Genomic DNA, 26,706 nt, shown 5'->3' with positions numbered 1-26,706 from the left:
TAAGGGGGATAGATTGTGAAATTTCACATTGATTAGAAAAGAGAACGAATCAAGAATCCACATCGGTAATAGAAAAGATATACTTAGTTCAACATATACGATCAAACACGTCCATTTTCAACCGTCTAACTTTTACAACGACCATAAAGATAAAAAATTTAAATATTTTGACCTAAAAAAAACTACCATGCTTCTACCTTTACAATCAACTTTAGAATCACATGATAGAATTGAATTCATCATCACATCCACATCTCAACAAAAGGTTGGAAACTTCTTTCATTACCTTTAGAACCATAGTAAAAATTCCCCACTTTCTCTGTAAACCACTGCAGCCAAAATAGAAGAAACCCATCATCCCACACCACAAACATCGTACAAAGGCATTGCCAAAAGCAAGATTTTCTGAACAACGCGCCTTGAATCTTGATATATAGAGGAAGAGAAGGCCTTTACGTGGCGGTCCTGTGACAAGGCTTGTCAAAATGGCTCCAAATTCCCTCATCTTCTTTGTGTGGTTAGGAAAATTCAGAGCCACAAACAGTCCCTTCTCAGCTTCTAGTTTCTTTTCCATGCCTTTTTCTGTGCTTCCTTTTTCTATGGGCAAGAAATCAAATGGGTTGCTATCATTTTCCAATCCAAAGTTCAAACGATCCATTGGCGATCAAATCTCTCCCTTAAGTCGTTTTTCTACAAACCCTCATATTCCGTTCAAACAATTTTTGTAGTTACCGTTGCATCGGAGTTCAATGGCTATGGAGGCAACTGCCGCGACGATATCTTATGCGAATTTGAGCGGTTCCGCAGCCCATAGATTGAGACCCTCTTCAGATCTATACAGAACTGTTTTCTTTTCGAGTTCTTTTCGGAGTGGCAATCGAAGCCATTGCCGATCATTGATTACGAGGGCTGCTGCGAATACCGGCAATAAGGGGAAGAAGAAACCTAAATCGAAGAAAGCTGCGGTGGCAGCTGATGAAGAGAAAGGGGAGGAGATTGTGGATTCCAGTGAAGGGTTTCAACAGCAACTGTCGCCACAGCCGCCGCAGCCGAAGATTTCGTTGGATGATGTGAATCCAGTGGGGTTGGGGCGGAAGTCCCGCCAACTGTTTGATGAAGTGTGGCGGAAGTTTTCTGGGTTGGGGCAGATATCGAGGACTACAAGGATGGATGATAAGGAAGCTCTTGATGCTATGCTTATTAGGGAGGGGCCTATGTGTGAGTTTGCTATTCCTGGAGCTCAGAATACTACTGTGCTTGTTGTTGGTGCTACTAGCCGCATTGGCCGCATTGTTGTTCGTAAGCTTATGCTGCGTGGCTACAGTGTCAAGGTTTTACTTCGTTTGCTAATTGTTTTGTTTCTTTATATCAGTTGCTTTGCTTGCTCTGTCTTTACCCACTTTTTAGTGTTGAAGTGTGAGATCCCACGTCGGTTGAGGAGGAGAACGAAACACCCTTTATAAGAGTGTGGAAACCTCTCCTTAGTAGACGCGTTTTAAAAACCTTAAGGGAAAGCCCAAAGAGGACAATATTTGCTAGCGGTGGGCTTGGACCGTTACAAATGGTATCAGAGCCAGACACCGGGGATGTGCCAGCAAGGATGATGGGCTCCGAAGGGGGTGGATTTGGTGGGGGGTCCCACATCAGTTGGAGAAAGGAATGAGTGCTAGCGAGGATGCCCCGAAGTGGGGTGGATTGTGAGATCCCACATCGGTTGAGGAGGAGAACGAAACACCATTTATAAGGATTTGGAAATCTCTCCCTAGCATATGCATTTTATTGGTTGGGGAGGAGAACGAAACACCCTGTATAAGGTTGTAGAAATCTCTCCCTAGCAGACGCGTTTTATTGGTTGGGGATGAGAACTAAACACCCTATGCAAGGGTGTGGAAACCTCTCCCTAGCAGACGCATTTTAAAAACCTTGAGGGGAAGCCCGAAAGGAAAAGCTCAAAGAAGACAATATCTGCTAGCGGTGGGCTTGGACCGTTACATGTGTTGGAACTTGTTGCATTGAGTATAGCTGATGTCTTATGGTGAGTTGGGGAGTTGGGATAATTTGAGAGCTGCAACATGTGCTTGCGAGTTAACATACATTTTGATTAGATTTCTGTTAATTTTTGTGCTTCATGAATTCAATTGGAAGAGATCGGAAGAAGAATTCAGTTAAGACAGATGTTTAAGATCTCTAGGATCCTGAAAAACTGACTTCCTAGATGATGTAATCACATTCGTAGATGTCAAATCTAATGCTCGAGCGTTTGCTCGAACGACCACTAAATATTCCAATTGAATCTAGGCATGGGCTATTTATGCAACTTGATTCATAAATTCATTATATTAACTGAGCCATCAATTTATCCATATGCCAAGCAGGCTCTAGTAAGGAAGGCAGATGATGATATCCTAGACGTGCTTCCAAGATCGGTGGAAATCGTGGTCGGAGACGTTGGTGATGCTAATACCCTTAAGGCTGCTGTGGAGGGCTGCAATAAAATCATCTACTGTGCAACTGCTCGTTCCACAATTACAGCAGATCTCTTCAGGGTTGATCATCAAGGAGTTTACAATATCACCAAAGCATTTCAGGTCTGCCTCTCTGTATTCATAAATCATAAACGAAATTTCTCCATTCGACTGTGGATTCATGAATTTGTGCCGAGTTTTTTAACGCTACTTGTTTGTGCAAATCAGTGCAAAAACGAACCACTTTAAATTATGAACATCAACAGAGAAAGAATCATGGAGAAAAAGTGTTTCCATGTTTGATTTTTTGTGCAATCTTGGCAAAAACTGATACCTGGTGTAAAATGTAGGACTATAATAATGAGCTAGCACAACTTCGTGCTGGAAAAAGCAGCAAAAGTAAGCTTCTGCTTGCGAAGTTCAAATCCGAAGAGTCGTTGAATGGTTGGGAAGTTCGCCAAGGAACTTACTTCCAAGATGTTGTTGCTTCTAAGTATGATGGAGGCATGGATGCAAAATTTGAATATACTGAAACTGGAGAGGCTATTTTCTCAGGTAAAATTCATTTATGCTGAACCCAAAAGATAAAAAAAGGAATATAATGTTTTCAACTGTTATTGTAGGATACGTTTTTACAAGGGGGGGATATGTCGAGTTGTCAACGAAACTTTCCCTTCCATTGGGATCCACCCTCGACAGGTTACTCATTCTATCATATTTGAATTTTTAGTCGAGAGTTCTGTATTTAAATAACGGTGTTAACTGCGAACACGTTTCGTTTTCTACGTTTCATTACTAGATATGAGGGGCTCATTCTTTCAGTTGGTGGGAATGGAAGGTCTTATGTATTAATTCTTGAAGCTGGTCCTTCAGCTGATACAACTCAACGTAAACTATATTTCTCGAGATTTAGCACGAAAGCTGGATTTTGTCGGGTAAGAAATCTCTTTACCGAAGTGATGTAATATTCTACTGGTGCAAACATCTTGAACAAATCCATTTTCTAGCAATTTGTTGATATCTGTGTTTAGAATACAGTTTACAAGATTGCATCCATGATTTGCAGGTCAGAATACCTTTTTCGTCCTTCCGCCCTGTTAAACCAGACGATCCACCTCTTGATCCATTTCTTGTGCATACGTTGACCATTCGTTTCGAGCCTAGAAGACAGGTTGGTGTGTCAGCTGAGTATTAGATGATCAAGTAATAACATAAAGTTGATTTCTAATTTATATATATAATTGTTGGCCAAGTATAGTTTGCTACTCTTTTGTGCTTTTAAATGATTGATGGTTTGTGATCGGAATGATTGATGGTTTGTGAGATCCCACATTGGAATGATTGATGGTTTGTGAGATCCCACGTCGGTTGGGGAGGAGAACGAAACATTATTTATAAGGATGTGGAAACCTCTCTCTAGCAGACGTGTTTTAAAAACCTTGAGGGGAACCCCGAAAGAGAAAGTCCAAAGAGGATAATATTTGCTAATGGTGGGTTTGGGCGGTTACAAATGGTATCAGAGCCAGACACCGGGCAATGTGCCAGCGAGGAGGCTAAGCCCTGAAGGGGGTGGACACGAGGTGGTGTGCCAGCAAGGAGGCTGGACCCCGACAGGGGGCGGATTGTGAGATCCCACATCGGTTGGGGAGGAGAACGAAACATTCTTTATAAGTGTGTAGAAACCTCTCCCTAGTAGACATATTTTAAAAATCTTGAGGGGAAGCCTGAAAAGGAAAGCCCAAAGAGGATAATATTTGCTAGTGGTGGGCTTGGGCTGTTACAAATGGTATCAGAGCTAGACACTGAACGATGTGCCAGCGAGGAGGCTGAGCCCTGAAAGGGGTGGACATGAGGTGGTGTGCTAGCAAGGACGCTCGGCCCTGAAGGGGGTAGATTGTGAGATCCCACATTGGTTGGGGAAGAGAACAAATATTCTTTATAAGGGTGTGGAAACCTCTCCCTAGCAGACACGTCTCCAATGGTTACTAACTTCAAATATGGAAAACTATATAAGACAATAAAAGATCACAAAGTTACCTAAAGTTAGATTATTTTTGATAGAAGACATGTCTCCAATGGCTACTAACTTCATGTTCCTTTTTGCAGAGGCCTACTGAAGGACCTGCTGCAGCAGGCGTAAAGCAGCAAGATTTGAGAAGCTTTGAACTCATATTGGAATACATAAAAGCCTTGCCTGTGAGTTATTTTGGATGTTTTTACATTATACATAAAAGCTTTGAACTCCGGTATTGCTTTGATAACATCAAATGTGTATTTTACAGACTGGGCAAGAGACAGACTTCATCTTGGTTTCATGTACAGGATCTGGTGTAGAACCAACCAGAAGGGAGCAGGTTCTCAAGGCAAAAAGGGTACCATCTTTTTTCTCATTTTGTTTCCTTTTGCCATTTCACTATTCAGTGTTCTTTATAAATGTGTAAAATGTCTTGCCTTCAGGCTGGGGAAGATTCGTTGCGAAGATCAGGCCTTGGGTACACGATCATCCGTCCGGGTCCTCTCAAGGTATAGTTCTCGCATCGTGTTGAAATTGATCATTTGAAGTGAGTTAGTCCACAGATAAGGGGTTTCTTATTTCTTTGTGTGAAGTATAAACCATGCAACCTCCCTCAAGTTTTGAAGTTAATAGCCCTGAATGATGAATATTTGAAGATTGTATAGTTATGACCATGTTGATATGCATGTGACGTGGGAGAAGGGACTTTAGGTTTTTGACCCATGACGTTTTGAGGGGCTTCTCGTTTACTTCCCGGGAGGAATTCGATCTCGGGATACCACCTACATAACAGTAGCCAGAGGGTCAAATAGGTCGGGTCGGATTCTTTTTTTTATTTAGTGGTTGTCCTTCCCTGCCTTTTACGTCCTCCACTTTCTCCTCGCTCTCGATGGTTAAAGTCCTTATGAAAGTAAAAAAAAGATGAACACTTTACTTGGGAGAACCAACACTTTGGATCATATTCAATGACATTCCTCTTTGGTATTGTTCCCACAGTGGTGTGTGTTATCTTTAGTTAAATTATATTCCAACCATTTATCCAAGCTACTCGGTCGTGTTGCAGTAATGTAACCAAAAATTTGTTCTTACAGGAAGAACCCGGGGGCCAACGTGCTCTTATATTCGACCAGGGAAACAGGATAACTCAGGTAAGACAAACAGCCTTTTCCTTAACATAGACGATCAAGCTGAGTAGTTACTCATCCATTTAAACATTTAGGCCATCAGCTGTGCTGATGTTGCTGACATCTGCGTAAAAGCATTGCATGACTCTACAGCAAGAAACAAAAGCTTTGATGTGAGTAGAAACCTTTGCTTTCATGTTCATTCCTCATGACCACCCAAGTTAAAACTATACTGTTTCCAGGTCTGCTATGAATATGTTGCTGAGAAAGGAAGAGAACTCTACGAGCTGGTACGAAATCAATAATTTTATCTGTGTCTAAGTTTTAATGCCTCCTCGTACGCGTCGCTCACTAGCTCAAATACTTAAAGCTGGTGGTATGTTTGTGCTTGCAGGTTGCTCACTTGCCTGACAAAGCCAACAACTACCTCACCCCTGCATTGTCTGTTCTGGAAAAGAACACATGATCACAGTCCTCTTCTCAGGGCTTCAAAAGTTTGTAATTATTAACATCTCTTGAAAGTTGCCACTAAGAAAAACATATTACTATCCTGTTTATATAAATGTGAAATTCATTCCCTGTTAGGCAATGGCAACATGGAGACTTTGATCTCTCAAATATGCAGAAAGTTCTCATCAGATGGAAGGGGATGTAAAGGTTTGAAAATTAAAAGTTTCATAACTTTCATAGGCTATGTATTCATTCATAATGTTTTGAGGAAAAGTGTACAAGAAATCGAATGGTTGGAAAGAAAAAAGAAAGGTGAGTTGCTTCGTGTTCTGTTCAATGTTTTCTTTGATGTGTCGTATCAAGTGGCTCGGTGATAATCGTTGTTAACTTGAACATAGCCTAGTTGACCAAAAACGTAGATGTTTGTAATTTCATCTCCCCATGTAATAAAAGTCGAATGGTTAAGGGTGTTCGAGCCTAACTTCGACCATTCTTAGAAAGCTGTTCATTCTAAGGTCCTTTTATGTTTTTTGCTTCGTTGGATTCATGATGTCAAGCTCTTCTTAGAAAGCTCTCCTGACTCCAAATTTTGTATAATTTCTATTACCTATCACTTTCTCCCTCCTTTTACTTGTAAACCTCTTGTTCTTATTGTTTGTCTCACATGTGGGAGAATATAGGAATCTATAAACTCTTCAAATTTCGAACCATTACTCCAGATCTCTAGAAATCGTAGGAACCAGATAAGGAAGTTAGCAGTTTCAACACTAGGGAACATTGAAAGAAACGAACATGTCAGAAGTGAACTCTAGATATCGACGAATATGATCACACCGAAAGCAAAAGAATTTAGAGAAATCATATGGGATATAATGCCTTAAAAGAATCCAAACATATATGTATTATATGTATGCAAAAATGGTGAATGGTGATTAAAGAAAACAAATGAAAAGCAGTGGGAATAAAGAAAGGAATCACTAAACATAGTGGGTTTGAATTAAGTAAGAGTTTAATATTGAATTGGTGACTCAAATTATCATTATAACACCTTATAATATACCAGAGATTCACTGCAACGGTTAGTGCTAAGTAGTGGTGGAGGGGACCAACCAAGAAGGTGCTCACCAGGGGCACTCAGCTGAGACGGACCAGCGCTGTCTTGGTAGCTGTGCTGAGCGGCGCAAAGGCAAAGCTGTCGGAAGCTGCCATGGCTTAGACAAAAGAGTACTCTGATATATAAAACAACCCTTTTTTTTTTCTCTTTCTTTCCTTTTGTTTGCAGGTGTGGGAGAGAGATGGAAGGGGGAGATTGGCTCTGCTATTATAAAAGTAATATTCTGTTCTCTCGAGAAAGGCAACACTGTTTCATTGAGTTTTTGCTTCTCTGTTTGTTTTTTTTTTTTTGAAGATCATTCCCTTTTGTTTTGATATGTAATGGATCATTCAGATATGCTCAAACTCACGTGGAAGATGATGATATGTGAGAATCGAAGTCAGCATTCAGTTGAGGTTGTTTGTTCTTCAAAAAAGTTTGAACTTTGTGCATCGACAACCAATGAAAGGTTTAGTGTTTTTTTTTTTTGGTTTTGTTTTGTTTTGTTTTGTTTGTATAGGTTCTACAAAAGATAGAGAGAAAGAAAGAGAGAGGAATCCTCTTTAAACATGTGCTTAGGCCTTCTAGTGCCTACTTAATAGGCTTGCCTTTATAGCCTATTTGGCTTTAAAATGATGGAGTGGAGAGGGCTCCATATTAAATTAGATCCCCCATTACCGATTAAATGTAACATCAAAGTCCACTGTTAGCGGATATTATCTTTTTTGGGTTTTTCCTTTCGAGCTTCCTCTCAAGGTTTTTAAAACGCGGCTGCTAGAGAGAGAGGTTTCCACCCCTTGTAAAGAATGTTTTATTCTCCTCCCCAACCGATGTGGGATCTCACAATCCACACCCTCACTGACACTCGTTCCCTTTTCCAATCGATGTGGGACTCCCCTATCCACCGCCTTCGAATCCTAGTGTCCTTGCTGGCACACTGCCTCGTGTCCACCCCCCCTCGGGGCTTAGCCTCCTCGTTGGCATATCGATCAGAACCAGCCCGAAGCCTGGTTTTGATACCATTTGTAACGGCTCAAACCCACCGCTAGCAGATATTGTCTTCTTTGGGCTTTCCCTTTTGGGTTTCCTTTCAAGGTTTTTAAAAATGCGTCTACTAGGGAGAGTTTTCCACACCCTTATAAAGAATGTTTTGTTCTCCTCCCAACCGTGGGATCTCCCATTAAATGTGGGGTTTTTTTCTTTTTCCTCCCCTCTCCTTCAGTTTCTTTATGTTTTCTCCCAAAAATTTGGAGTTACATTGGTCAATAGGTAGTGGCTATTGACAATGGAGAGCATTTTCAGGGTATATTGTAATAGATATGGTCTGCTTTTAGCTTAAGAATAAATCTACCTTTCCTTACATATAGTTTATTTTAGTTTAAGCTTCTCCTTTTCTCTCTCAAAACTTAGCTTAAGCTACTTGGAACCTTCTTGGGAGTGATTAAATAATAAGCCTCTTCATCCTTTTAACCATTTTTGATATAAAACCAGAAACTGAGCAGTGGACTCTGTTTCAGGATCTTTCCTTTAACCATTTTTCATACTCAAAACAACACCAATTGAGCCACAATCTCTCTATTCTGTTCTTGTTGTCCACTTCCCATGATCTCTTATTCGCCTTCAATCTCTGATCTCTGTTCTCAACTGTTTGTTCAAGAATCTGCAGTTAGCTAGCTGGGTTTCTTCTGGTTTTTCTTGATCTTGACATGGTATGAATCTGTTCTTCTGTTCTCCTTTCATTTTCTTGGTGAGTTTGCAGATTAGGAACAGTTTAATCTGATCTTCTGTGAACAGTTTGTTTCTTTTCTGTTTTTGATGAAATCTAAGGCTTCTCGAATTGCTTTTGAGGCTTGATCTTCTGGGTTCTACTTTGTTCATGTCCTTGTAAGAACAAAGATGAAGTGATTAGCCATTTCTTTGCTTTCCTTCTGGTTTTTACTATGTTTTTCACCATGAACCTCCAAAATAACATCATATTTCATGTACTACTTTGATTTTGGCATCAAGGGATGTGATAATTTCTGGGATTATACAAGTAATTAAAGACAGAACACTTAAATGAAATGGAGAATGCTGATGGTGTCCTGTTGAACATTGCGCAGGGAGCAGTTGGGGTAGCTCTTTGTAGTTTTGGGCATGTCTAAATGTAAAGTATAGCTTCTGATTGCTACCAACACAGCACTCAATTATGAAACCATTTCTTGACCTTGAAAAGGAGCCTTCTTTGGCAAATGATTCTGACATAAGTAGCCAAGTTGCTTCCAACATTTCCCTCCATGAAAATTCTGATGATAATAGCCTCATAACTAACTCCTTTCTTGCTAACCCCGTTGCTGCTCAACCAGGATTCAAGTCGGTTTCCCTCGACTTGACTCTGAACTTTAACATCGAAGATCTCGAAACTCGGGATTCAACAGGATTTTCATTGTCAAGCACAAGTGAGAGTAGCAATGAACCAACATGCCACCCCACAGCAGCTGCTGCTATCCCAAGAGTGTTTTCTTGCAACTTCTGTCAGCGCAAGTTCTTTAGTTCACAAGCTCTTGGCGGCCACCAGAACGCGCATAAGCGCGAGCGAACCTTGGCGAAACGGGCAATGCGTATGGGAATTCTAGCAGAAAGATATGCAAATCTAGCATCTCTACCATTGAAGGGATCATCATTCAGGTCCTTGGGGATCAAAGCACACTCTTCACTACTCCACGGATTTACTGCACCAATGAAGCCTACTGATATCGGGAGCAGTGCTCGATTTGAACCAGGTCATATAGGCATGCCGATTTTCTTGGACGATGATGAGGCGGAGGTTATGTGGCCAGGTAGTTTTCGTCCAACGGTAGAAACTAGAAACACTCATGAACTAACTCAACCAAGTTTCATACTAACTGGTATTTCAAGAATAAGCTCAATGGATAAAGTGTCGTCGGAGGACGTAGAAGACTTGACGCCCGATCTCACACTCAAACTCTAAGAGGCTTCTTTGATGAGGGATTCATCATCCTATTTCTGCATTGTTCTCTGTGTATAGTGAGTGACATATGGACTTTGCTCCAACTTAGCTTTTCCTTTTGAAGTAAACTACTTGTTATTAGTGTTTGCTGTGGGTTTGATATCAGTAATTTTCCTTGTTTAAGAGCTCCTTTAGAAGCATTTTGGTGCCTTCTATTCCTTTTTCTGCCATAAGCATGAGGCTCTCTTATGTTTAAGTAATACAAGTGCTCTATGATTTATCTGCCCTTTGAAGTGTTAAGCAATCGATTTAAAATATAATTTTGGATCTTGTACTTCGAAATTTGTTCGGCTCGAAGATTACAAACAAAATTATTCAAATTCGATCGGTAAGTTTGTAATTTTTTTGCTTATAATAATATAGCAAAGCAAGGGTAGCACCCTCAATCCCCAGCTTTTTTCAACAAGAGGAGATTATAAATTTCATTTCCCCACCTTAATATTGAGCTTACATCGAATCGTTTTCATCTGTGAATTCAGTAAATGAGACACGGTCCAAAGATATACATATATTATAAACCAAAGTCTAAGCTACCAGAAAAATAAAGTAGGCTTCTTTAATTACCAGTAGCTTTCAACACCTTTAGACCTCCTCCCCTCATTCTATTACCTTAAACCATTGAGCATTAGAAGAGAATTTGGTGCAGAAGAGATGCTTAGCTTAACTGCCCTGCTGCATTTCTGTTCCAGGACAAATAGGATGGATCACCAAGAGGCCTGCATGACAATTCAGTAAAAGATACGACTGTGATTAAATGTTGAACAACTTATAATTAAAGAAGAGATGACAATCCTGAACGCTTAGACTTAATTAAAATCATTTAGTTCCACAATAAACACTTTCCTAGAATAGGAGCTACAGATGAATTCATCAATAATAAGGTTATTTAAGGAATTTCAACACGGGCTCCTCTTTTATTCATGGACTTTTGTATCCACATGAATCCATTATGCTCTGGTTATCCTACAGAATTTCTAGCCATGAGAACCAACAAACACGCCTTCATTTGCACAATGACACAACAATTTCCAATAGAGAAAATCTCATACAGGTTGAAGATACCTCTTTTCCGATTCTTGACCATACCCACTCTGTGCCATCAAAAATGAAAAGTAAAGCAACAACGTCGAGGAGTATACGGAAAAAGGTATGCGAGAGAGAGAGAGGCAGAAGGATGAAGAGGAGGGTTAATATAGTTACCTATTTGTGGTAGTGCAATTATCAAAGGAAAAACATATGTAGGTTTCATAATAACTACAGTAGTCATCCTAAAGTACCAACTATCCAGTCTAATAGGACAGTTAACATAAAGAAAATGGAAGCACTAATTCATGGTATTCAAAATAAAGAACAGGGGCAGTTGCATTCGTCATATTCTATAAATTTGATTCAAGTGACTATCTTACCCTAAATTGCAGTTATCTGTATGCTTAGAAGATTAATTTGCTCACCTTGGCTTGATGACGTAAAGGAGTATGAAGGTTATTGCTAAAAACAAGCAGAGTCCTCCAACACAAAGATAAGCTATGCCTAGAAAATCATTCTTCCCACCAATCCAACTGGTGGTTGAAAGGACCAGCTTCTTTTTACCACCGAAGCTATAAGTATTATAGTTGTTTTCTATCACCACTGTTATTATATCATTAGCTTCAAAGTCTGCTTCTATCTTCCCATATAGTTTCCTGAAGGTGGGCAATGCAGCTGTTCGCATCCAAACAATAAGATCCTCTTGCTGGCTCAGCTATTACACACAAAAATGGAAGCATGTTTATCCACTAAAAAAAGAAAAAGAAAAAAAAAAAAAAAAAAAAAAAAGAAAGAAAGAAAAAGGGGAAGTGCAATGAAGAGGAGGTAAACAGTACTGAAATCTAACAGCATCGACACGAAGAGGGTAGAAGGTAGATTAAGCATACTCACTGGTATGCTCGCATTTAGTTTTGCACCACCAATCAAACTTCCACTCTGGAAATTTTTAGGATAGACATCAGATCCAAACTTTTTTTCTTGGTCACTTTTCCAGGCAATGTCCTTCTTGCTGACGGGAAGTACCTTGTTCTTCAAGGAAAAACCATACGTGTCGTTGAACAAACTCCATGCAATGAGGCCACAAGGGACAATTGGATCCCCTGTCCCAATGGTCGCTTCTGGTGCACATGTTTTTGTATTTGCTTCAGCTGCCTTGCTTCGTAATTGTTTATCACTTCTGCTTTTTACATAACTGATAATGTTTCATACGTCAAAAACAACAGAAAAATATGTTAAAATGGAAGAAAAAGAATAGAAAAAGCTGTTGAGGACTTGGGAAGTACAAGGATAAACGATATCAAAAGGTGCACAATATTTTTTAGCCTAACAATTTTTATCTTTTACTTCCGTAGGAAAAAAAAAAAGTTAAAAAAAATAATAATACAAATGAAAGAGAAGATAAAGGCATCCCCCCTTCTGAGCCTTATTCTTATTCATAGAGATTCTTTAAGAATACACCTAGATCTTCCTTGTAGCGAAAAGGCGCCTCATAAAATAAACACATCTTAATTGCTTGTACCAATTTCCTCCATCTCATGGAAATAATGATACCATCATCAATAAGAAATGCATGAAGCAAGTGAAACAAGATAATAATACACAGTGGGCAAACCAAATGAAGGCAAGAAAGCAATAATAAAATATTACTACACAACAAGAGTTGTTATTAGGAGTAACAGCCTAACGAATGTCTGAATAAATTCCTTAACTTCCAGTTATCTTGTAGGTAAATTAAGACATAAACTTAAAGCAAAACTGTAAACTGATGAACAGGTTGGCTTATTTCCACCAGTGTCCTCCTTAAAATGCAATTTTCATATATTTACTTCAACAAATTAAACCAAGCTCTTCTTTACTTTAATAAGTTATATCGAGAATTTGAGGCAATTCACATAATTTAATAAAACTCGCAAATCATGAAATAAACAGCAGGGCTCATATTCAAGACTCAACAAACTGTTTTGTCAATAACCAAACAAAAACATTCACATACCGTCGGTGATTTTGATAGAAGTTATCAAGCTGATAGTAGACATAAACCGGACCTTTCATTGGTTTAGGAACCTGAAAAGAATTCAGCTGTTAAAACTCCTAAAGACAGACAAATTAAGAGATAAACACGAAATAAACCAAAACCCAATATGGTTTCCAACAGTGAGAATAGAAATTGTACTTACAGTCAACCTCCTACTACAGGTTTTATTAGTTTTACTGTTTTTAATAAACGTAAGAGGATCGCTGAGATACTCAGGAGGAAGGCATTCTTGGTCGTAGTGGTCCACAATTTCAACAACCTGTGAGTATCATGGAAATCATATATTCAAGTTAGGCATTTAAAAGTCCAAAAATAGATTAATAAATAAAAGCTGCATTGTATCGAATTTACGAGGATGGGGCAGACGAGAAAGTACTTGTTCTGATGCAAATAAGGAAGCAATGCCAATGGGGATGAAGATAATGCCAACAGCAACAAAGGATGTTATAACCTGAAATCAAATAGTCACACTAATAAAAAGGTGCATAACGCTATGATAGGGACTTGAGCAAAAAAATAAATTCAAATCTTTTTATAGGATTACCCATCCTGGTGTTAGAATTGGTTTGCAAGCAGGAAGTTCTTGCTGTGTAAATCTAGAATCTGCAAGGGAATTAACAAAAATGTATGAGCATCAACCAAATTGCTATAGCATTGCCAATAGAATCGGCCTTACATTAATGAGAAATAACAGAAATACAGAAGTCATTGCCATAAGAATGAAGCATGCGAATGGCTAGAAGGAACACATTTGATTACAATGCAAAGATGCACATACATATATTTAAACTCAGAATGCCCACTGCTAACAAATATCGTCCTTTTTGGGCTTTCCCTTTCGGGCTTCCCCTCAAGGTTTTTAAAACACGTCTGTTAGGGAGAGATTTCTACGCTCTTATAAAAGGTGTTTCGTTCTCCTCCCCAACCAATGTGGGATCTCACAATCCACCCCCCTTCGGGACCAGTCTCCAATCGATGTGGGACCCCCACCAAATCCACACCCCTTCGGTGCCCAGCGTCCTTGCTGGCACATCACCTCATGTCCCCACCCCCTTCGGGACTCAGCCTCCTAACTGGCACTTCGCCCATTGTGACTCTGATACCATTTGTAACGGCCCAAGCTGATATTGTCCTCTTTGGGCTTTCCCTTTCGGGCTTCCCCTCAAGGTTAAAACGCGTCTGCTAGTGAGAGATTTTCACACCGTCATAAAAAATGTTTCGTTCTCCTCCCCAACTGAGGTGAGATCTCAAACAGAAACACAAAAACAAAACAAAAAATTGCTCCATAGGTGTGTTTCTCACGCTACACCGCCCAAAAAACGAGGAAGAAATTCCAAGAGATTAAATCATAGAGCAGAACAGATCGTATTAAAAGAACAAACAGCCATTAACAATCAACAAAGAAGTCAGCCTCTAAAACAGAATACAAAACGCCATAACATGAGAACGAGGCATACAAATGGCTGGAAGGATTGCATTAAAAACGATTGTAATGCAAAGATACACAAACATGGATCAGAACCAGAAGCAAAAACCAAAAAACTGTTCCACGGAAGAGCTTTTCATGCATTATACAAAACAATGCCCAAAAGAACAGATCGTATACGAAAACATAAAAATGTAGACGAACAAAACAAACAAAAACTAGAATAAGATAAAAAGANAAGATAAAGGCATCCCCCCTTCTGAGCCTTATTCTTATTCATAGAGATTCTTTAAGAATACACCTAGATCTTCCTTGTAGCGAAAAGGCGCCTCATAAAATAAACACATCTTAATTGCTTGTACCAATTTCCTCCATCTCATGGAAATAATGATACCATCATCAATAAGAAATGCATGAAGCAAGTGAAACAAGATAATAATACACAGTGGGCAAACCAAATGAAGGCAAGAAAGCAATAATAAAATATTACTACACAACAAGAGTTGTTATTAGGAGTAACAGCCTAACGAATGTCTGAATAAATTCCTTAACTTCCAGTTATCTTGTAGGTAAATTAAGACATAAACTTAAAGCAAAACTGTAAACTGATGAACAGGTTGGCTTATTTCCACCAGTGTCCTCCTTAAAATGCAATTTTCATATATTTACTTCAACAAATTAAACCAAGCTCTTCTTTACTTTAATAAGTTATATCGAGAATTTGAGGCAATTCACATAATTTAATAAAACTCGCAAATCATGAAATAAACAGCAGGGCTCATATTCAAGACTCAACAAACTGTTTTGTCAATAACCAAACAAAAACATTCACATACCGTCGGTGATTTTGATAGAAGTTATCAAGCTGATAGTAGACATAAACCGGACCTTTCATTGGTTTAGGAACCTGAAAAGAATTCAGCTGTTAAAACTCCTAAAGACAGACAAATTAAGAGATAAACACGAAATAAACCAAAACCCAATATGGTTTCCAACAGTGAGAATAGAAATTGTACTTACAGTCAACCTCCTACTACAGGTTTTATTAGTTTTACTGTTTTTAATAAACGTAAGAGGATCGCTGAGATACTCAGGAGGAAGGCATTCTTGGTCGTAGTGGTCCACAATTTCAACAACCTGTGAGTATCATGGAAATCATATATTCAAGTTAGGCATTTAAAAGTCCAAAAATAGATTAATAAATAAAAGCTGCATTGTATCGAATTTACGAGGATGGGGCAGACGAGAAAGTACTTGTTCTGATGCAAATAAGGAAGCAATGCCAATGGGGATGAAGATAATGCCAACAGCAACAAAGGATGTTATAACCTGAAATCAAATAGTCACACTAATAAAAAGGTGCATAACGCTATGATAGGGACTTGAGCAAAAAAATAAATTCAAATCTTTTTATAGGATTACCCATCCTGGTGTTAGAATTGGTTTGCAAGCAGGAAGTTCTTGCTGTGTAAATCTAGAATCTGCAAGGGAATTAACAAAAATGTATGAGCATCAACCAAATTGCTATAGCATTGCCAATAGAATCGGCCTTACATTAATGAGAAATAACAGAAATACAGAAGTCATTGCCATAAGAATGAAGCATGCGAATGGCTAGAAGGAACACATTTGATTACAATGCAAAGATGCACATACATATATTTAAACTCAGAATGCCCACTGCTAACAAATATCGTCCTTTTTGGGCTTTCCCTTTCGGGCTTCCCCTCAAGGTTTTTAAAACACGTCTGTTAGGGAGAGATTTCTACGCTCTTATAAAAGGTGTTTCGTTCTCCTCCCCAACCAATGTGGGATCTCACAATCCACCCCCCTTCGGGACCAGTCTCCAATCGATGTGGGACCCCCACCAAATCCACACCCCTTCGGTGCCCAGCGTCCTTGCTGGCACATCACCTCATGTCCCCACCCCCTTCGGGACTCAGCCTCCTAACTGGCACTTCGCCCATTGTGACTCTGATACCATTTGTAACGGCCCAAGCTGATATTGTCCTCTTTGGGCTTTCCCTTTCGGGCTTCCCCTCAAGGTTAAAACGCGTCTGCTAGTGAGAGATTTTCACACCGTCATAAAAAATGTTTCGTTCTCCTCCCCAACTGAGGTGAGATCTCAAACAGAAACACAAAAACAAAACAAAAAATTGCTCCATAGGTGTGTTTCTCACGCTACACCGCCCAAAAAACGAGGAAGAAATTCCAAGAGATTAAATCATAGAGCAGAACAGATCGTATTAAAAGAACAAACAGCCATTAACAATCAACAAAGAAGTCAGCCTCTAAAACAGAATACAAAACGCCATAACATGAGAACGAGGCATACAAATGGCTGGAAGGATTGCATTAAAAACGATTGTAATGCAAAGATACACAAACATGGATCAGAACCAGAAGCAAAAACCAAAAAACTGTTCCACGGAAGAGCTTTTCATGCATTATACAAAACAATGCCCAAAAGAACAGATCGTATACGAAAACATAAAAATGTAGACGAACAAAACAAACAAAAACTAGAATAAGATAAAAAGATATAACATTTGGGTTTCTTCGATTTCTTGGGTGGGGTGGACGAATCAGAATTTCCTTGCTGCATTCTACCCGTCGAGCTCGTTGTCCCGTGAGTATTATTTATTTCTACGCACCAAAAAGAAAAGAACAATGTTATGAATCTCCAATCTCATCCTTCTACAACTTTGATCCTTCATTCTTTCGAAATAGAACAGAGGATTACAACAAAAACTTATTATTCCTTCATAGATTGAACGATTCTAACAAGAGAAACCCAAAATTAAGGGGAAATTTTCATTAAGGAATGGAGAAATTTCAAAATAAAAGACGAAAAAGAAGTTAGAAAACAGAATGTCAAACCTGATCGATGGATCTCATCCGATCGGTGCCCCTTGCTTCACGAACCCACCTTCTTGTTTTGGTAAGGCTACGATAACATATCGCTCATCATCGACGTTTTAGTGGAAGTAGTTTCGCGCGGTTTCCATGTTTTTCATTTTTCTATTTTTTTTCAAAAGANTCTCCAATCGATGTGGGACCCCCACCAAATCCACACCCCTTCGGTGCCCAGCGTCCTTGCTGGCACATCACCTCATGTCCCCACCCCCTTCGGGACTCAGCCTCCTAACTGGCACTTCGCCCATTGTGACTCTGATACCATTTGTAACGGCCCAAGCTGATATTGTCCTCTTTGGGCTTTCCCTTTCGGGCTTCCCCTCAAGGTTAAAACGCGTCTGCTAGTGAGAGATTTTCACACCGTCATAAAAAATGTTTCGTTCTCCTCCCCAACTGAGGTGAGATCTCAAACAGAAACACAAAAACAAAACAAAAAATTGCTCCATAGGTGTGTTTCTCACGCTACACCGCCCAAAAAACGAGGAAGAAATTCCAAGAGATTAAATCATAGAGCAGAACAGATCGTATTAAAAGAACAAACAGCCATTAACAATCAACAAAGAAGTCAGCCTCTAAAACAGAATACAAAACGCCATAACATGAGAACGAGGCATACAAATGGCTGGAAGGATTGCATTAAAAACGATTGTAATGCAAAGATACACAAACATGGATCAGAACCAGAAGCAAAAACCAAAAAACTGTTCCACGGAAGAGCTTTTCATGCATTATACAAAACAATGCCCAAAAGAACAGATCGTATACGAAAACATAAAAATGTAGACGAACAAAACAAACAAAAACTAGAATAAGATAAAAAGATATAACATTTGGGTTTCTTCGATTTCTTGGGTGGGGTGGACGAATCAGAATTTCCTTGCTGCATTCTACCCGTCGAGCTCGTTGTCCCGTGAGTATTATTTATTTCTACGCACCAAAAAGAAAAGAACAATGTTATGAATCTCCAATCTCATCCTTCTACAACTTTGATCCTTCATTCTTTCGAAATAGAACAGAGGATTACAACAAAAACTTATTATTCCTTCATAGATTGAACGATTCTAACAAGAGAAACCCAAAATTAAGGGGAAATTTTCATTAAGGAATGGAGAAATTTCAAAATAAAAGACGAAAAAGAAGTTAGAAAACAGAATGTCAAACCTGATCGATGGATCTCATCCGATCGGTGCCCCTTGCTTCACGAACCCACCTTCTTGTTTTGGTAAGGCTACGATAACATATCGCTCATCATCGACGTTTTAGTGGAAGTAGTTTCGCGCGGTTTCCATGTTTTTCATTTTTCTATTTTTTTTCAAAAGAAATTTCTTTATTAGGCCTTTTCCTTTTTTGGATTTTTTTTTTCTTTTTCAAAATATCAATAATCTCATATCATTCCATTTACTTATACCTCTCGGGATCGAGGGTCGGTCCATGGAGGCTCCTCGTCCCATAAGAAATCTCAGTTTAAACGAAGAACGAGAGAATGAATAGAGAGATTATTCCCCATCCCGCTTCGTCCTAACTTTTATATAAATAAATGTACCATTTATATTTTTTTTTATATATTTTCTGTCTTCCATTTATATTTTTATGATTTTCTTTAAATGTACCATTATTCTATTTTAGATTATTATAAATATTATTATTTATATATTTAAAATTTAATTAAAATTATGTCGAAATTTTTTCTGATAGGAAAGACTATGTTGTGGTATTAAAATTTATTTTTTAAAAAAATTATATCAATAAAAAATTATATATATATATATATTTTTTGTAGGGATTCTTTGTGGTGATCCCTGTAAAAATAAATGAAGAATTTCGTAGAGATGGGATCTGTGGTCCCCATCTCACTTGTGGATATCTCTCAGTATAACTATCGTTTGAATCGAGTTATCAACTTATTTGAGTTAGGCTGAGTTTAAACAAAAGAAAAAATTTATGAGTTGAGATGGCTACGACACTAAAACTAGAGCTAGTGGAGATTGAGCTGGTCTAGTAGTGGAGACAGTAGGTGTAACAGTCTAAACCCACCACTAGTTTGAAAGAGAAAGTCCAAAGAGAACAATATTTGGTAGCGGTGAGTTTGGACAACAATCTAAGTCCACTACTATTTCAAAGGGAAAACCTAAATAAAACAATATTTGGGAGCAGTGGGTTTGGGCAACAGCCAGTCGAAACCCACCGCTAGCACAAAAGGAGATGGCTACAGCACTAAAACTAGAGCTAGTGGAGACTAAGCTGGTCTAGTAGTCAAGACACCGTAGATGTAACAGTCATAACCCACCACTAGTTCGAAAGTGAAAATCCAAAGAGAACAATATCTGATAACGGTGGGGTTTGGGCAACAGTCCAAGTCCACCACTAGCTCGAAAGGGAAAGTCCAAATAGAACAATATCAGCTAGCAATGGGTTCGGGCAACAGTCAGTCCAAACCCACCGCTAGCCCGAAAGAAAAAACCCAAAGACAACAACATCAGCTAACAATGGGGTTGAACTATTACAGTAGGATTCTTTAGCTTTGACGGACCAGAGATATGTGGTAAGTAAGACGAGAAATATATCAACAAAATACCATTAGTTTAAGCACCATTCGATTTGATCTGATTTTAGATCATACAAAACTCGAAACGTAACCGAACTCGACTCCGTTCTCCATATCTACAATGATTATATCAACATTAGAAGTAACGAGTATCAAAATATGATTCATCTCTTTCATTTGTGTATCTCTATTATCTATTATGATAGCATTAGCAACAATCACCAAGATCATCAACTCAATCAACAGAGATTCAAAAAAAAAAAAAACCCAAAAAAAAAAAAAAAAAGAAATTAAACTGTTAGTCTTCTTTGAGATCCCATTCTGCTCTGCCTAACCTGAATTCCAAGCTTGGCTTCTTGCACTCTGAATTATTGTATCTCTTCATGGCACCTGAATCACATTCCTGTCACACAAATTTCTTAATCCGTGCCCCGAACCCGATTTTGAATCAATCACTAGACTTTAAAAGTTCGAGTTCATGAACGAGAACCCATAAGTAGGTCATCAGTATTAATCGGGAAGAACACGACACTACGAAAGTCTACTAAATCACTATATTGGTCCTAGTTTTAGGGTTTTGATATTTGTGTGAAAACCGACGCTCGTGCGAGAGTTTGAATATACGATTTTGTATTGACTCTTAGATTTGTATATTCACTCGTGCATCATTGAAAGTGCTTAAACTCGACCGAACTAAATCTAATTGATCATAATATAAATTTAATTGTAAATGGTACCTCGATTTGATGCATGGATTTTTGTTGCATTCGGGTAGATGAATTTGGTCTAATGATATCCGTTTCATTAGAGTTCGTTTGTGGCCATACATCTCTGCAAAATCGAGCGAGATCATTCTCGAACATGTTCTTAATTTTTTAAAACACAAAATGGAAAAACGAACTAACCTTGAAGAATTAGACCAAAGAGTGGAGGAGCCAAATTCCCAATCCGGCGGTGGCTGGCCGGACCGCTCCAATGGAGCTCTTTGATCGGAAAATTGCCTTGGGGCATTGTCCCCTCGGCCTGTGCATATTGTAGGAGATACGTCATCGTCACCCGAACCGTCTGATTGGCCTTCATCAATCAATAATGAATTAAATTACACGTTTTTTAAATGTAAATTCATTTATTAAGTGATTTGAAACTAAAAAATTAAATCGATATTTACTTTATATTAAATCAACATTAAACTCAATGATATACCATAACTTTAATTATATTAACATTTGAATTTTCCTCAAAACTCGTGAATTTGAAATTTTGTAAAATAAAATAACATCATAATCAAAGTTCGAACAAAAAAAAAATTTTAATGTCAAATCACGAATTAACTAAAAGTCGATGACCCACGATAAATTTAATCATATCGACACTCAGGAGCTATAACTCAAGACGGTTGATTCTCCGCTTGAGCTACGATTCACAACTCGAATTAACTAAAAGTCAATGACCCACGATATTTAATCATATCGACACTCGGGAGCTATAATTCAAGACGGTTGATTCTTCGCTTGAGTTTCGAAAGTCGAACGTCCCTTAAGTCCAACTTTTAATGTCAAATCACGAATTAGCTATAATAAAAATTTTAGTCGATAACCCAGGATAAATTTAAGCACATCAACACCCGTGAACTACGATTAAAGTCTATTGATTCTCCGCTCGAGCTATGATTCCCAACTCGTTCTAGGTTCAACTTTCGCTCGAATTTCAAAAGCCAAACCTCCCTTAAATCCAACTTTTAATGTCAAATCACAATTTAGCTATAAAAAAAAAAAAAAAAAAAAAAAAAAAAAAAAAAAAANCACCATAAATGTAATCACATCGACACCTGTGAACTACAACTCAAGTCTATTGATTCAACGCTGGAGCTACGATTCACATCTCGACTTATGCTCGAGCTTAGAAAGCCGAACCGCCCTTAAGTCGAACTCACACCCCAAACGCCCTAACTCGGGTTTCGAAAACAAATTAGAAGAAGAAAAAAGAGAAACAAAAGAAGAGCCAAACAATACGAATTACCTGAGGAAGCTGCTGGCTTGTCAGTGGTCTTAACAGTCCGATACATCTGATAAAGAAAGAAAACAAGTCATTGGGAACTCATTTGATTTAAATTAATATTTTAATTCTCTTCTCTGAGTTGTGGGCTCTCTGGGACTGTCTAGATTTCATCATTAGTCACGAGGAGTCATTCATTTTTGGATCAAAGTTCATATTATTTTGTAATCATGACAACTTTTTCTCTTTCTTTTCTCTTTCAATCTGTTTCAAATCAGAAAAAGATATGAATTTGTGTTTCTGAAAAGGAAGAAAAAAAGGCTCACACTGATTGATAGCCATCCATTAAAGTACAATACTCATTCATTCATTCATTGAATCACTGACAATATGAGAGAGAAAAAAAAGGGAAAGATTTGTGATTACAATGAAGGGTTTTAAAGATGATTACCTGTAAATGGCTCTTGACATGAGCCAATGTTAGATCCTTAACATCCATCAGCTCAAGAACTGACTTTGGTGTTGCTCCTACAAAANTTAATGTTTAGATGTTTTAGTTTCTAATGTTCGGGTGTTTTTACGATGATGTTCTTAATCATACCCTCTTACGATTGATCGAATTGGTGAAATTAAAAAATAAAAAAATACTCGAACATTAGAGACAGAGATCGGAAGAGAAAAAGGGTTTGTTGTTTACTTTCGTGGCCGCCGAGATGTTCGACGGCGTGAACGAAACGAGCATGTAAGGAGGTAGTCCATCTCATTCTAGGAGCTCTCATGCTTCTTTTAGGAGGAAGCTTCTGCAAGAATCTGGATCTCATCATCATTCCATGAGAACAAACATCAGAAGAAGAAGAAGCTGCATTACTATTACTATGCAAAGATTTAATTCCTTCAACCGAAACCGTCCCATTGTTGAACCTCGCAGCGGAATTTCGATAACCCGTTTGAAGAACTCCATTCGGGTTCGAGTAATTCGGGTAGAAGGATGAAAATTGATGGTGGTTCTGATGATGATGATAACGATGATCTTTCTGATCCACAGCCAAAAATGGAAACGGGCGGTTGTGATACACGGGAATCCCTTTGATCGGTCGTAACCGGTCCGATACGTCGAACCCCGAAACCCCGCGAAGATGGTGGAGCGGCGGGGGTAGCAGTGCACGGCCGGGAAGATCGTTGTTGGTACCGAGAGAGAGGTCGGTGTGGGCACGAGGGTTATCGGAATTACTCAAAAGATCAAAATTTGTTTGAGGGAATCCATGGGTGAGGGTTTTAATTGAAGAAGAATTAGAGGAGGAGGAGGAAGAAGAAGAAGAAGCATTTGGAGGGCTGATTTGAAGAGAGAGATCAGGAAGTGGGGTTGAAGAAGGTTCAATAAAAACCCCTTCCAAGGGCATCTCCTTGTTCTTGCTGTTCTTGCTGTTCTTGCTGTTCTTCTTCTAGTTGCTTAAGAAAGTGTTCATGGGGGAAGGGAAAGATGGGATTTTTGTTGTTTAATGATGAAACCCAGATGGGAAAACTCATAAAAACTTGAAAAAATCCGACCCAGAAAGCCAAATCAAGAGAAAATGGAGTGTAGAGAGAGAAAATGAGGAGAGAGAAAGTGGAGTTAGAGAGAGAAAATTTGAGAGATTTGGGGTTTGAGTATTATGGTGTTTCTCTCAAGAGCTTATATCAGAAAATGACAATGAAGAAGAAGAAGGAAGAAGGAAGAAGAAAGAAGGAATAGCACAACCTTCTCTCTCCTCTTACTCTATTTCTATTCTCTCTCTAGTCAAAATAGATAAATTAAAAATTAAAAAAAGTTCAAAATTTTATATTTTTAGTCAAAGATTCCAATGGAAGTGTTTGGGGTATCTGTCTTGAGAAAAAATTTGTGTCAGATATTGTCCGCTTTGGCCCGTTACATGTCAGGCTCACGGTTTTAAAACGCATCTACTATGAAGAAGTTTCTATACGCTTATAAGGAATGTTTTATTCCCCTCTTCTACTAATGTGGAATCTCACAATCCACCTCTTTGAAGGGTCCAGCATATTCGCTAGCACACCGTTTAGTATCTTGACTCTAATGTCATTTGTAATAGTCTAAGTCTATCGCTAATAAATATTATTTGCTTTGATCTGTTATGTATCATCGTTATTCTCACGATTTTAAAACGCATCTACTAGGGAGAAGTTTCTATAGGCTTATAAGGAATGTTTCATTCCGCTCTTCCACTAATGAGGGATCTCACAATCCACCTCCTTTAAAGGTTCAACGTCTTCGCTGACACACTGTTTAGTGTCTTGACTCTGATGCCATTTGTAATAGTCTAAGCCTATCGCTAGTAAACATTGTTTGCTTTGATTTGTTACGTATCGTCGTTACTTTCACGGTTTTAAAACGCGTATATTAGAGAGAGGTTTCTACGTCCATATCATGAATGTTTTCTTCCCCTCTAACTAACGTGGGATCTCACAATTTGAAATATTTAGTCTTAATCAAGAGGTACGAGTTCGAATCACCCACCCACAAATTAAAAAACCAAAAAAATATATTAAATATGAATATAATTATTTTTTTAATCAACTTGAATATAATTCAACTAGTTAAAATATTATAGCGTCTTCAAAATTAAATATTTTTTAATAACAAAATTAAATAATTTGTTTAAGTAAATTAAAAAAAAATAATTTATTTATTGAGAAGGCCGGAGAGGGCGGGATAAAAAATGTTCCGAGAGAGAAAGACAGCATCACGTGTGAATACTTTTCCCCCACCCTCTTCGCATCTCTTTTTCTCTCTCACACATTATTATTTATTATTATTATTATTATTATTATTATTATTATTATTATTATTATTTTCTTTTTTAAATAAATAAATAAATAAATTTGTAATTTCCATTTTCTATAAAGGACGAAATTTATATTTATTTCCATATTCAATATTATAAATAAATACTCTTTGTTTAATTTGTACTATGAGAGCACAACAAAAAAATAATTTCACTCCTATATTAAATGAACCATAATTATTCTAAAATTAATAATAAAATAATTTATAATTTCATTGAACTGAGTTAAGGGACGGTTGAGCTAAGTACAATTTACATAGCCTGATGGTTTATAACACGAACAATTCCCTTCAAACTGGATAATGGATCGAGTTCATTCCCTATTTGCAAAGGAAATAATAGCAAAAGAACGTGACCCGAGAAAGTCAATCTGGTGGTTGGCTCAAGTCTGCACGTTACCTTTACCATTAGTCATTTAAGGGAGAGAGAGTCTGGGAGCTACGAGTCTTATGATATATGTCTTAACCAGTTGAATCGAGTATTTAATTTTTAATTTAAATTACATTATTTTTTAATTAAAAAAATCATAAGAAAAAGGAGCGAGAAGGCATTGACCTTGATTTGATTGCAGACCACAAAGGTGTTTTTGTTTGCTTCCCTTAATAAATTCGACATGTCGTTTACGAAGCTTCTAGATCTTAGTGTATTATTATTATTATTTTTTTTTTTTTTTATTATATGCTTTTCCATTACATTCTCCTAGATATTCCTTCTCTAATCTTTCAGCAATCCTTATCTGGCATGCAAATATATATACATATGAATATAAATAATAAATCATATTATATAAAATATCATATTGGATTTTATTTTATTATATGGTCTTTATGGTTTGACCCTTTCAAAACCCTAGGCTTAAATACTGTCATGTGTATATAGTACACATGATCATCAATGCTTCTTATTGGGGATTCACCCCATCTTTAAATGCATGCTCTCTTTCCTCGCTTATAAAATTCTCTCTTGTTTCGAGCGGTTCGGTAGCAATATTTCTAATCTTTATTGTAACGGTCCGAGGTCACTGCTAAGAGATATTGTCCGTTTTAGCTCGTTACATATCACTGTTAGTCTCACGATTTAAAAACGTGTCTATTAAAGAGAAGTTTTCACATCCTTATAAGAAATGGTTCGTTCATCTCTCCAACCAATGTGGGATCTCACCATCCTCCCCTGTTGGGGGCCATTGTCGGCTTTGATACCTTTTGTAACAGTATGGGTCACTGCTAGTAGATATCGTCCGTTTTAGCTCGTTACATATCGCTATTAGTCTCACAATTTTAAAATGCGGTCTATTAGTGAGAAGTTTTCACACCCTTATAAGAAATGGTTCGTTCCTCTCTCCAATTAACGTGGGATCTCACGATCCTATCCTGTTGGAGGGTCACCGTCCGATGTCTGGCTCTGATACCTTTTGTAACAGTATGGGGCCACTGATAGTAGATATCGTCCGTTTTAGTTCGTTACATATCGCCGTCAGGCTCACAATTTAAAAACGTGTCTATTAAAGAGAAGTTTTCACACCCTTATAAGAAATGGTTCGTTTCTCTCTCCAACCAATGTGGGATCGCAACATCCTCCCCTGTCGGGGGCCACTGTCCGATGTTTGGCTCGGGTATCTTTTGTAACAGTATGGGGCCTCCGCTAGTAGATATCGTCCATTTTAGCTCGTTACATATCGCTGTCAGGCTCACGATTTAAAAACGTGTCTATTAAATGGAAGTTTTCACACCCTTATAAGAAATGGTTCGTTCCTCTCTCCAACTAATG

General features: G+C 38.1%; 4 protein-coding genes across 8 annotated transcripts; 2 read left to right on the top strand and 2 right to left on the bottom strand.

Moving 5' to 3' along the window:
- Positions 1 to 313: 313 nt before the first annotated feature.
- LOC111788795 lies at positions 314 to 6,549 on the top strand. Of its 2 annotated transcripts, XM_023669302.1 has the most exons (14): positions 314 to 1,331; positions 2,376 to 2,588; positions 2,816 to 3,020; positions 3,089 to 3,164; positions 3,265 to 3,400; positions 3,532 to 3,636; positions 4,572 to 4,661; positions 4,748 to 4,837; positions 4,923 to 4,988; positions 5,571 to 5,627; positions 5,699 to 5,776; positions 5,846 to 5,893; positions 5,998 to 6,097; positions 6,189 to 6,549. In XM_023669302.1, the coding sequence occupies exons 1-13, from the start codon at positions 750 to 752 to the stop codon at positions 6,067 to 6,069; spliced, it is 1,818 nt and encodes a 605-aa protein (XP_023525070.1). In that variant the 5' UTR covers positions 314 to 749; the 3' UTR covers positions 6,070 to 6,097; positions 6,189 to 6,549. The 2 variants fall into 2 exon arrangements, with proteins under 2 accessions (XP_023525070.1, XP_023525069.1); XM_023669301.1 differs by having other exon boundaries at positions 5,998 to 6,220.
- Positions 6,189 to 10,356, top strand: LOC111788799 (zinc finger protein 4-like). Of its 2 annotated transcripts, XM_023669314.1 has the most exons (4): positions 6,189 to 6,260; positions 7,117 to 7,382; positions 7,501 to 7,615; positions 9,249 to 10,356. In XM_023669314.1, exon 4 carries the CDS (start codon positions 9,335 to 9,337, stop codon positions 10,115 to 10,117), a length of 783 nt encoding a protein of 260 aa, XP_023525082.1. In that variant the 5' UTR covers positions 6,189 to 6,260; positions 7,117 to 7,382; positions 7,501 to 7,615; positions 9,249 to 9,334; the 3' UTR covers positions 10,118 to 10,356. The 2 variants fall into 2 exon arrangements, with proteins under 2 accessions (XP_023525082.1, XP_023525083.1); XM_023669315.1 differs by lacking the exons at positions 6,189 to 6,260; positions 7,117 to 7,382; positions 7,501 to 7,615 and adding an exon at positions 8,235 to 8,855.
- Positions 10,357 to 10,516: 160 nt separating this feature from the next.
- LOC111788798 (ALA-interacting subunit 5-like) lies at positions 10,517 to 19,025 on the bottom strand. Of its 2 annotated transcripts, none has more exons than XM_023669313.1 (9): positions 18,721 to 19,025; positions 18,388 to 18,486; positions 16,066 to 16,124; positions 15,898 to 15,972; positions 15,664 to 15,780; positions 15,480 to 15,550; positions 12,074 to 12,374; positions 11,608 to 11,897; positions 10,517 to 10,872 (listed from the first exon to the last, which is right to left on the bottom strand). In XM_023669313.1, exons 2-9 carry the CDS (start codon positions 18,443 to 18,445, stop codon positions 10,812 to 10,814), a joined length of 1,032 nt encoding a protein of 343 aa, XP_023525081.1. In that variant the 5' UTR covers positions 18,446 to 18,486; positions 18,721 to 19,025; the 3' UTR covers positions 10,517 to 10,811. The 2 variants fall into 2 exon arrangements, with proteins under 2 accessions (XP_023525081.1, XP_023525080.1); XM_023669312.1 differs by lacking the exons at positions 18,388 to 18,486; positions 18,721 to 19,025 and adding exons at positions 17,191 to 17,289; positions 17,524 to 17,660.
- A 1,093-nt stretch (positions 19,026 to 20,118) lies between these two features.
- On the bottom strand, positions 20,119 to 23,831 carry LOC111787551 (transcription repressor KAN1-like). 2 transcript variants are annotated; one of them, XM_023667550.1, is made up of 6 exons: positions 22,797 to 23,830; positions 22,551 to 22,627; positions 22,124 to 22,169; positions 21,010 to 21,178; positions 20,842 to 20,935; positions 20,119 to 20,507 (listed from the first exon to the last, which is right to left on the bottom strand). In XM_023667550.1, exons 1-6 carry the CDS (start codon positions 23,497 to 23,499, stop codon positions 20,403 to 20,405), a joined length of 1,194 nt encoding a protein of 397 aa, XP_023523318.1. In that variant the 5' UTR covers positions 23,500 to 23,830; the 3' UTR covers positions 20,119 to 20,402. The 2 variants fall into 2 exon arrangements, with proteins under 2 accessions (XP_023523318.1, XP_023523319.1); XM_023667551.1 differs by having other exon boundaries at positions 20,406 to 20,494; positions 22,797 to 23,831.
- Between the last annotated feature and the right edge of the window lie 2,875 nt (positions 23,832 to 26,706).

Source organism: Cucurbita pepo, chromosome LG02 (genome assembly GCF_002806865.2).
Source record: "Cucurbita pepo subsp. pepo cultivar mu-cu-16 chromosome LG02, ASM280686v2, whole genome shotgun sequence".
Taxonomy (NCBI): domain Eukaryota; kingdom Viridiplantae; phylum Streptophyta; class Magnoliopsida; order Cucurbitales; family Cucurbitaceae; genus Cucurbita; species Cucurbita pepo.
Note: the sequence above shows the minus strand (reverse complement) of the source record. Positions and strands in the feature narration are given on the sequence as shown.